At 40.5% G+C, this 12409-nt stretch overlaps 1 protein-coding gene across 1 annotated transcript in view; it reads left to right on the forward strand.

Moving 5' to 3' along the window:
• Positions 1-863, forward strand: part of LOC143301974 (stromelysin-2-like) — a 62351-nt gene extending 61488 nt beyond the window's left edge. Inside the window, exon 13 of the mRNA XM_076616456.1 lies at positions 665-863. Within this exon, the coding sequence (XP_076472571.1) occupies positions 665-767 (103 nt within the window). The 3' untranslated portion in view covers positions 768-863. The remainder of the gene's footprint in view (positions 1-664) is intronic.
• Positions 864-12409: the final 11546 nt, after the last annotated feature.

Below are 12409 nucleotides of genomic sequence, written 5' to 3' on the forward strand. Positions count from 1 at the left end.
TGCTTGTTGACAGATACTACATTTTGTCTCTATGTTTGCTTGTTGACAGATACTACATTTTGTCTCTATGTTTGCTTGTTGACAGATACTACATTTTGTCTCTATGATTGCTTGTTGACAGATACTACATTTTGTCTCTATGTTTGCTTGTTGACTGATACTTCATTTTGTCGTGTTGTTTGCTTGTTGAAATATACTATATTTTGTCTCTATGTTTTCTTGTTGACACATACTACATGCTTGTTGACAGATACTACATTTTGTCTCTATGTTGGCATGTTGACAGATACTACATTTTGTCTCTATGTTTTCTTGTTGACAGATACTACATGCTTGTTGACAGATACTACATTTTGTCTCTATGTTGGCATGTTGACAGATACTACATTTTGTCTCTATGTTTTCTTGTTGACAGATACTACATGCTTGTTGACAGATACTACGTTTTGTCTCTATGTTGGCATGTTGACAAATGCTACATTTTGTCTCTATGTTTGCTTGTTGACAGATACTACATGCTTGTTGACAGATACTACATTTTGTCTCTATGTTTGCTTGTTGACAGATACAACATGCTTGTTGACAGATACTACATTTTGTCTCTATGTTGGCCTGTTGACATACACTACGTGCTTGTTGACAGATGCTACATGCTTGTTGACAGATACTACAAGATCTACAAGCGTAACCACGACCTGGTACCAGGCTACCCGAAAATCAAAGGCCCGGCCTGGCTCCGTGGGGACTGTGGATACGAACCCAAGTAACCGGTGTTTCCTTCTGGGAGAAAAAGGATAACCACTCCACCACGCCCACAAAAAGAGGGAAGAAAAAGAAGGGGGAAAAAAAGAAAGAACAAGAAAGGCAAGGCCTTCAAGACTCACTTGTGATACACTTTTAAAAAAGTCCATGTTTGTATGTATTGAGTATAATGCATTTACTGTTATATTTATATTTTTTGTATTCTCTAAACTTGGAACTTTGATCTGATATTCGACGCAACAAAGGATCTGTCCTTATTATCATTTTTTGTTCAAACAGGAACTTCTTTTGCTAAGCATGGAAGTTTTATTTATTGCAAACGCTTTGGTGTAGATAGCAGAACAAGGGAAATTACTCTGCTGGGGAACTTAGTTTGCTTTAAACTGATCTTTCTCATCTTAAACATTACATTTTGAAATTATACTCAATACATAAAAAGCTTGGATTTTTTTAAAAAAGTGCATCACAAGTGAGTCTTGAAGGCCTTGCCTCTCTTGTTTCAAAATGTAATGTTTAAGATGAGAAAGATCAGTTTAAAGCAAATTAACTCCACTAGCATTACAGAGTAATTTCCCCTTTTTACTATCTGCATCAAAACGTTTGCAAAATAAATAAAAATTCCATGCTTAGCAAAAGAAGTTCCTGTTTGAACAAAAAATGATAATAATGACTGCTCTAGCTGTTGGGTCAGAATATCAGATCAAAGTGCCAAGTTTAGAGAATACAAAAAATATAAATATAACAGTAAATGCAGTTTGCATATAATTAGGCTTCATTCTTTATTTTTTTGTGCCAATCCCAGAAGCGCAATATTGTTTTAAACAAGATGACTGGAAAGAACTGGATTTTTCCTATTTTTATGCCAAATTTGGTGTCAACTGACAAAGTATTTGCAGAGAAAATGTCAATGTTAAAGTTTACCATGGACACACAGACACACAGACACACACACACACACAGACAACCGAACACCGGGTTAAAACATAGACTCACTTTGTTTACACAAGTGAGTCAAAAAAGAAAGAAAAAATAAATAAAGAAAGAAAAACGGAAGGGTCCTTTCTTCCTAACGCCCTTCAGGACAGCCAACACAGTGAAGAACGGTGTTTTGTTTGTTTGTTTGTTTGTTTTGTTGTTTTTTCCCCTGTAATCATCATCCTGCTCATGAAGGTTTGAATTTAGAGGAGAAAAAAAAGAAAAAAGAAGAAAAAAAAGGGAAAAAACAAGAATTGTGACGTCGTGGGATGTTTAACCTCATTAACCCCTTCCGTGAAACGAAACACGAATCATCCTTTAATAGAACAACAACAGCAACAAAAAACCCAAAAAAACAAACAAAAACACACACACACACACACACACACACACACAAAAAAAAAAACCCACCAAAGAAAGAAAGAAAGAAAAAAAAAGAAAGAATAAAAAAACCCACCCTCTACCCTCCCCCCCCCACATCCCCCCACATACACCCACCCACCCACCCACCCACAACGGAACCCAATTCCAGTTACACCACTACCCGTTCAGGAAACCCATTGACGAACAAATTGCTGTTACGAGATGATCCGCTCATGATTTTCTTTAAGATTTCTCTCTCTCTCTCTCTCTCTCTCTCTCTCTCTCTCTCTCTCTCTCTCTCTGTGTGTGTCTGTGGAAATGTGAGTAATTTACATATAAAATTTCATTAAAGAAAATTCATGCTTCCTGTTTTTTTTGTCGAATGATAGTTTTGATTAGTCCGTCTCCATTTTATTTTCCATGTTCCCCATTTCTTTCCCGCTAACTTTTCTTTTTCTTTCTTTCTTTTTTGTTGTTTTTGTCTTGGATAGATCAGGCAACTAAGACCATTGGAAGAAAAAAAAATTCCATCTTTCAACGAGTCTTTTTGCATAATTTCCACCATTTCTACTTTAAAAAAAAAAAAATCGTGTCTTCATCTTTCCTTTCATGATATTTACAGATTCAGTTTTTTAACTTGTTAAGTCCAGTGACAGGAACGATAATCGTTTTCAATCGTGTAGCAGGAGTTCACGTCCTTGTTTTCCTGAAATCTTCATCGCGAACCTAGCCACTCGGAGTCACCGTGTCCTAATCGATCAGGCGTTGGACGTGTGGTCCAGTGTTCACCAGTGATTCAGGGTTCGAGGCCCCCCGTTTTGACATGGTGTTGTGTTCTTGGGAAAGGCACTTTACTCCGAATGACTTCACTTCACCCAGGTGTGAATGAATACCTGACATATTCTGGAAACCGATGAAATGATAAAACGATATAAATAGATAGATAAATAAAGGAGAAAAAAATGTATTTAAAATGTGATAATTATTTTTTTTTTGATAACATTAATAAACTGGGTATCATACTGTTACTAAATCGATAGCTTACTCTTTACGATATAGTGCAATTACAGTACATTGCAGTACAGTATAGTTTAATACTGTACTGTAATATATTACAGTGCGGTACAGCACAGTATAGTACAGCACAGACTAGTACAGTACAGTATAGTACAGTACAGTACAATACTTGTACTGTGTTGCACTATACCGCACTTTGCCAAACTGTAATGTACTTTACCGCAATCTGATGTTTTCACAGAAATGCATTGGAACAAACTACAGAAGGCTTATAACTCATGGTTTTATATTTGTACGGTGTTGATTTAAAAAAAAATCATTTGGCATTGTTTGCACAAATTTGTACATTCAGGGCTTGATTTGTATCGTTTTATGTAAAAATGTTGTACTTTATTATTTGTCATACATTTTTTTCCATTGGTACAATGTACAGTGTAGGGCTTGTTTTGCGTCGTTTCATATTTTTGTGTTAAGTATGTTAAGTACACTTTATCAATGAGCATCATTTTTGCAATAAAAACATGATCTTATATAGGGCTTAATTTGTATCATTTTATGTTATCGTGTTGAATATGTTAAATACATTTAATTAAATGGCATCATTTTTGCAATACGAACATATCATATAGGGTTTTAAGTGATATCGTTTTACGTTATTGTACTAAGTATGTTAAGTATACACTTGATTATCTGGCATAATTTTTTGCAATAAGAATATTACATTACACAGGGCTTAATTCGTATCGTTTTATATTATCATGCTGTATTTGAAAAGATGGCATTTATTTGAAAAAAAAAGAATCGAAAATACTGGAATTTTTATGGTTTTATGTTACGTATTTTCTCAACTGGTTCAATTCTGAAAAAAGTATAACTGGTAATTACTGCGATTTTTTCGTGTGTGTGTGTGTGTGTGTGTGTGTGTGTGTGTGTGTGTGTGTGTGTTCGTCTTCAGTTTAACGTCTTTCCACTTGAAGTGATATTAGTAATAGTGATATATATATATATATATATATATATATATATATATATATGTGTGTGTGTGTGTGTGTGTGTGTGTGCGCGAGCGCGTGCGTGCGTAGGTGTCTCTGTGTGTGAGCGTATGTGTGTGTGCGTACGCGTGTGTGTGTATGCGTGCGTGCGTGCGTGCGTGCGTGTGTGTGTGTGTGTGTGTGTGTGCGTGCGTGTGTGTGTGTGTGTGTGTGTGTGTATTTGTATGTGTGTGTGTGTGTGTGTGCTCTGCTACCGCGTCTGGGAGAGTGCTTCTCCAGTGTACAGCGCCAACCATTTCCATCACTTTTCCTTCTTTACTCATTATTGTATTGTATTATTCTTTTTTGTTGTTGTCACAACAGATGTCTCTGTGTGAAATTCGGGCTGCTCTCCCCAGGGGCAGCGCGTCGCTACACTGAGAGCGCCATCCATTTATTTTTGTATTTTTTCCTGCATGCAATTAAAAAAAACAACAAAACAAACAAGAACTTGTGTTCCTATCGAAGTGGATTTTTCTACAGAATTTTGCCAGGGACAATCCTTTTGTTGCCGTGGGTTATTTTACGTGCGCTAAGTGCATGTTGCACACGGGACCTCAGTTTATCGTCTCATCCGAATGACTAGCGTCCAGATCACCACTCGAGGTCTAGTGGAGGGGGCAGAAAATACTGGCGACTTTGCCGTGGTTCGAACCAGTGCGCTCAGATTCTCTCGCTTCCTGGGCGGGACGCGTTACCTCTAGGCCATCACTGATAATGTTCATGTGTTGTTTCGTGCGCTTTTTGTGTCTTTCTGATGAATGAATGAATAATATGGATACTTATACAGCGCCTGTCCTCGGTTGGAGACCAAGTTCTAAGCGCTTTACAAACACGGGGTCATTTACACAACAGGCTGCCTACCTGGGTAGAGCCGACTGACGGCTGCCATTGGGCGCTCATCAGTCGTTTCCAGTGGCAACAGTGGGAAAAGCGTTGGACTTTCAATCTGAGGGTCCTGGGTTCGAATCCGTGATCACATAGTGGCTCCTTCTTCTTCTGCTCTCTCTCTCTCTCTTACTTACAAACACTTGAACACACACAAACACACACACACACACACACACACAAACACACACACACACACATCCCCTCCGCATCCGCTTTCGTACGTGCGTACGTGCGCGCGCGCGAGCACATCCACATGCGTATGTGTAACACACACACACACACACACACACACACAGGTGCACGCTCGCACGCACGCTCGCACACATGCACGGTCACTCACACACGTACACAGAGCGCGTGCACGCACATCCACTTGTCCATCCATCCTATCTCTGTACCGACAGACAGAGAGACGGACAGAGAGACAGACAGAGAGACAGGCAGAGAGACAGGCAGAGAGACAGGCAGAGAGACAGACAGAGAGACGGACAGAGAGACGGACAGAGAGACGGACAGAGAGACAGACAGAGAGACAGACAGAGAGACAGACAGAGAGACAGACAGAGAGACGGACAGAGAATTTGGAATTTGGAATGGTTTATTCACAATCAGGCCACAGCCCCTAGTGAAGGGGGTATACGTAAACATAATACAACTCAACGAAAACACATAAGCAAATAAGCATTAATATAGACAACAAACCGTGCATTGTATCCGTGTAACTATATAGACAACAAAAAATACATTATAACTGTTTTACGAAGTAACAATTTCTCTTAATTTGAATGCCTTATATAAGAATACCGAAAAATTATGTACGTCATTGGTATTGCTTGACGACATTAACAAATTCAACTTGAACAGAGAGGGATGCTTGTAGTACTTAGGTTTTATAAATATTTGACGTACATGTTTTAGTGCTGGGCAGCAAAGAACAAAGTGCACCTCGTTTTCTTGGGCTTCATGACATAAAGGACAGACTAAATCATTTGCACAAAAACTTCTGTATCTAAAGTGATGCACTGTCAATTCTGATATACCTAGTCTAAATCTTGTCGTTACACGTTTCAGATGCCTGTCTATATCTAACAGCAGATAAGGTTTCAAATCAGGTATATTACAGAATGTTCTATACATGTCAAATCTATCACTAGTACAAATGTGACTATACCATGTTTGCCATCTACAATCAATAAGCCTTTGGCGAAAAACAGATATAAAGCTATTAACGCTACCAACACCCTGCTCCATCCACACAAAGCCAAATCCATATTCGAACAGACAAAGACGAACCTTCGTTACCCAGTTATTTTTTCCCTTTCTATCTAAATCATGTAATATCTTATAGGCTTTATACGGTATTCTATTATCCCCCATTTGCAACAGTTTAAGCCAATATCGAATACAATTTACAGCAGAGTTTACATATATTGGGTAGCGATTTGTTTCGCCATAGACTAGATCATTCGGTGTTCGCATATCAACTCCTAAAAATTTCTTCAAAGCCAATAAATGTACAGACTCACAATGTAAAACAGCATTATCTAGACCCCATATCTCAGATCCATATTGTACTATTGGTTGTATTTGACAATCAAACAGCTTAATAAACAAGTGGAATGAATTATTGTTCAAAGTATATAACCTTTTCATAACACGGATCAAAGCATTTTTTGCTTTACTTGCTAGCTCCTTGCATGCAGAAACAAAACTCAAACGGGTAGAAAACAGGATTCCTAGATACTTATAAACGTTAACAACAGGCATCGTCTCACCATCATAAAACCATCGTTCTCTTACACTTAAATATCCACCCTTCCGAAATACAATAATATTGCTTTTAGACATATTTACTTTTAACTGTAGAGATGTAGCTGCACGCTGTAGACTATTCAATTGTGTTTGTAATCCTACAACAGTCTCTGAAATCAAAACAACATCATCAGCCAACAAAAGAATAAACAATTCAAATGCATCAAGTGAAAACATGGCACCATGCCTACCATTATTAATTACTTCTATTGCTAGTTCATTTATAAACAAAGAAAAAAGAATGGGGCTACATGCATCACCTTGTCTGACTCCAGATGTACATGAAATGTAATCAGTCAATCTAGCGCCACACCGTACTCTTGCTTTGACAACATCATACATACTTCTAACACATCTATACAGTTTACCTGTTATACCATTTTTTAAAAGAACTGGCCAGAGAAGGTTTCTGTTTATGGAATCAAAAGCCTTTTCAAAGTCTATGAACGCTACATATAGTTTACGATTGAATGAAAATTGTTTTTGAACAAGGGCTAACAAAGTGAACATGTGGTCGACTGTAGAATATCCCCTTTTAAACCCAGCTTGAAAATCACCTGTGATATCATTTTCTTCCACCCACTCCTGTAACCTGTTATTAATGATTATTCCAAACAGTTTACTACTAACGTCAGTCAAAGAAATGCCTCTGTAATTGTTTGGGTCATTAATATCGCCTTTCTTAAAGATTGGATGAATCACAGACTCAGTCCAATCATCTGGAAATATGCCATGATCAAAAAGTTTATTAAACATTTTAAAGAAAAAATGCACTACCTGGTCATTCGAGTTCTGAAATAATTCAGCAATTATGCCATCAGGACCAGCTGCCTTTCGACTTTTTAATTTTCTAAAAGCAAGTAATGTTTCTTCTTTAGAGATCGGACGATTCATATAGTCCTCTGACTGAACATCAGGCCTGTCATCGTATAGAACACTATCAACGTCCTGTTCTAACAAAGCTTGAAAATGCTGAAACCACATGTCAACTGAAATATTATTCCTATATTGTTTTCTTTTAAACGACGCCCCGCGAACAGCATCCCAAAATTCTTTTTGGTTATTAACTGTCGTTGTAAGTTTATCTAACATAGATCTATCATAATGTTTCTTCTTTCTCTTAAGCAGATATTTATACTCACGTTTGCAAATTAAATATTCATTACTATCCTCGATTTTTTTGGTACGACGACATTTACGTAACAGTCTTCTCGTTTTTCTTTTAGCATGAGCACATTCCTGATCAAACCAATTGTTTGTTTTCTTATCGTTATTGAAAGATACACTTTTCTTCATGCAGTCTGCACTTTCTCTAATACAATCATTAAACACTCTAAGAGCTTTATTAACATCAGTATCGATTAAACCAATAGCTGTGTCTATTTTCATCCTCATGTCTTCACTACATAAAGTGAAAGTATATAAATGGACATATTCATCATTCCATACAAATCTATATGAAGCATAGTAGTTTTCATCGTCATTAACAACACACTGGTTTTCATTTGGGAAAACAACTCGCATTGTCACTGGTAAATGGTCAGAGTCAATTCGTTCAATAACAGATAATTCACATGAGTCATACAACATTGTAAAAAGTTCATTTGATAAGATAAAATAATCAATAACACTGCACCCTGAATCAGATATATATGTATAACAACCTTCAAGGTCGCCTTTACACATGCCATTCAAAATGTTCAAACCTAATGCAGTGCACATGTTCAGTAATAATTTCCCATAACTATTTAAATTACGATCATTAGAAGAACGAGTAGTACAAAGGGATTGGCTACGTTGTTGCACATCAAAGATATCTTCTACAGTACGATCTTGAGAAATGTTAGATGTTCTGCTATTCAAATCCCCATTTAGAATAATGTATACGCCTTTCTCCAACAATAAATCGGTCAAACAGTCTTCAAGCACTTTTATTCCATTGTCAATTTCAAAATGAACATAAAACGGAGAATGTTCTGGAGGTACGTATGAACATACATAAAGGACATCCTTATCTATTCCAAATAACTCTTTGTCAATCAAAAATATACATACGTTAATGTAATCAATGACAACATGTTTCACATGGGCAACAATTTCATTTCTTACCAAGCAAAGTAATCCTCCTGATCGTCTCCCCTGTCTACTGAATTTTACTGCAGATTTATAAAAAGGTGTATATCCTGCAAAGACATCAAACTGGTAATCCTCCATAAAAGTTTCAACTAAACAAACGAAATCAAATCCACAAACAAATGAAACGAAATCAGGATCAACAATTTTTGACAGCAAACCATGCACATTCCACAACAAAAAAGAAAAGGGTTTGTTTACATTTTCACGCTCTTGCACGTGCTCGTTTTTTCTGTCAGCCGAATGCTCGGCCTCGCTGCCCTGACCTATATAACAGGGTTCGCGCATGTCACTGACACTTGCAACAGGTGAGCACACAGACGGTGCTCTGTTTTCTCTGTTCCCTTTTTCTGCAGGAGAAAAACACTGTACACAGACTGGCCGGCCAACTTCCTATCTGGACTCCTGCAAGGTGTCCTGACTACCGAGGAAGTACTTCTTGCCATCTATAAGCAGATGGTCAAAGACCATTGTGGCTCTTTTTCCCTCGTTTCTGGCTTTCTTCAGATGAGGAGAGAGCTTGCGTCTAACTTCCCTCACTCGGTAGGAGAAATCTTCCCCCACAAAGACATTAGTTCCCTGCAGTTTTCTTTTTGCTTTGAGAATTTGAACCTTGTCTTTATAGAAGCAGCACCTAGCAATGATGGGGGAGTCTGGCTTGCTATTCAAACGATGGACCCGGTCTAGTTCGGTGTGCTGACTCATATCTAATTTATCTGTAAGAAGTTCCTGCACTTTTCCTTCACATTGGTCACTTGTCTCATTCTGATCTCTTGCTATTCCATAGAAAATGAGATTGTTTCTCTTAGACCTGCCTTCTAAATCATCACTTTTCTGTTCTAACTGTACAATCCTTGACAACAGATCAGCATTTGCCTTTGCTAAGTCATCATTCTCTTTTCGGAGTACCGCGACCTCCTCCCTTAAATCGTTTATGCCATCACACAATACACCATATTGTCCACTCAGTTCCTTCATGGATTGTTCCATGCCACCAACTCTGCTGTACATATCACTGAACTTACTGTTCAAAGACTGAAGTTGGTCCATGACATCGGCAAGAGTAGGCTGCTGCGATGGAGTTGTCTGCCCGCTGCTGTCGGAGGTGGTGGTTCTGTCCGTGCTGGCCCTGCGTCCGCTACTGCCCAACCTGGTCTGCCTCATGCCGTCCGCCTTGGGTCCAGGTCCAGGTCCAGGGTTCTGCTCCACGTCTCCACACCTCAACAGCAAACTGCCCCAAAACAAAAGGGTGAGGAGCAGGCCAAGGGTGACACCGTGCAGTTTGGTTCGCGCTGTCAACATGGCAAAGTGCATTGCTTTCTTCTCAGCGGCCCTCTTCGACATGAAGGAAATGTAGACTGGGAGAAAGGTGCCACAGGCGATCCGAAAGGTTAGTTGTGCTGAAGGCATGGCTCCTTATACTGATACTGGCGACAACTGACAACGGAAGACAACAGAGAGACAGACAGAGAGACGGACAGAGAGACACGCAGAGAGACAGACAGAGAGACGGACAGAGAGACAGACAGAGAGACAGACAGAGAGACAGACAGAGAGACAGACAGAGAGACGGACAGAGAGACAGACAGAGAGACAGGCAGAGAGACGGACAGAGAGACGGACAGAGAGACGGAGAGAGAGACGGACAGAGAGACAGACAGAGAGACGGACAGAGAGACGGACAGAGAGACAGACAGAGAGACGGACAGAGAGACAGACAGAGAGACGGAGAGAGAGACAGACAGAGAGACAGACAGAGAGACGGACAGAGAGACAGACAGAGAGACAGACAGAGAGACGGACAGAGAGACAGACAGAGAGACGGACAGAGAGACGGACAGAGAGACAGACAGAGAGACAGACAGAGAGACAGACAAAGAAACCAGTGCAGAAACAAGAGCCGAGATAACTACACTTAAGACCGAAAACAAACGCCTCTTGAACCAAACTTTTTATCCAAACTCACTTCGAAGGCAAATAGCACTTGGGACCGAACTGAAGAAATGACTTTTGAACCAAACTCTGCCACAAAACTCACTCTCTCTCTCTCCCTACAGACACTCCCCCCCCCACCTGCACACCCCCTCCTGCCGCCCCCCCCCCTCCCCCGTACCCCACGAAGCTTGATCTACCTATTTCTTTTAACGAAAAACTAACGCCTTCTTACCAAACTTCACCACAAAACTCAATTTCTCTCCCGCCCCTCCCCCCCCCCCCCCCCCCTCGACTCCCCCGACCCCAACAAAGCTTGATCCTCTATTTCTTTTAACAGGAAACTAATGCCTTCTTACCAAACTTCACCACAAAACTCGCCTTCTCTCCCGCCCCCCCACCCCTCACCCCCCGACCCCCACAAAGCTTGATCCTCTATTTCTTTTAACTGGAAACTAATGCCTTCTTACCAAACTTCACCACAAAACTCACCTTCTCTCCCCCCCCCACCCCCCCTCACCCCCCGACCCCCACAAAGCTTGATCCTCTATTTCTTTTAACTAAAAACTAACACCTTCTTGACCCGCTATCTACGAAACAAAAAACTGAAGCCTTCTTACCAAACTCCACCACAAAACCCACTTTCTCTCTCACGCTCCCCCGCCCCCTCCCTGCCCCCCCCCCCCCAGCCCCCCCCATCCCGTGCCTCTCCTCCCCCTCCCCGCTCACCTGCAGACCCCCACAAAGCTTGACCCTCTATCTGCCAAACTAACGTCTTCTTACCACACTACAGACAAAACAATGGGACATTACCCCCTACTCTACACAGCAGCGCAACCTTTTCACCTTTCTCTCTCTCTCTCTCAGTCTGTCTCTCTGTCTCTGTCTCTCTCTCGCCCATATGAAACAAAAGCAGTCATCAAGGTCAGATGTCAAGCCTTATCCAAAGCTATCAATCAATCAATTTTAATTCGTACACATCCGTTAGAAAGACCATCAGTCCATCCAACTGTCCAAAAACCGGAACGAGCGGGGATTCAAGGGAGGTGGTTTTTTCCCCATTTCATTTCACCCACAGTGAAAAGATTTTCGGTTTGTCATGGCAGAAGAGATTGTGGGGAGAGATGGCGGTATTCAGACGGGTTGATTAATTTTGTGGTTTGGGGAAGACTTTTTGCCAACGTGTGGGGTTGGGGGAAGGGTATGGTGATAAGACGTTCTGATGGTTGCCAAACATTTCACAACAACAAAAAAAAAGGGAGGTAAGTGCATGTGTGCTAACAAATGGCGAGTATACCGACTTTGTGTCCTCTTTGTGCGATTGACCGAGTGAGAGAGAGAGAGAGAGAGAGAGAGAGAGAGAGAGAGAGCCGTAGTACTGGTGCCATTGGTGTTTCTTTGTTGTAATTTGGCCAAAGTCCACTCTCGTGGAATGCGGGCGGGAGGTGGAGGGGCGGAGGGGCGAAGGGGCGAAGGGGGAGGGGGAGGGGTGT

Source organism: Babylonia areolata, chromosome 28, assembly GCF_041734735.1.
Source record: "Babylonia areolata isolate BAREFJ2019XMU chromosome 28, ASM4173473v1, whole genome shotgun sequence".
NCBI classification, from domain to species: Eukaryota; Metazoa; Mollusca; class Gastropoda; order Neogastropoda; family Buccinidae; genus Babylonia; species Babylonia areolata.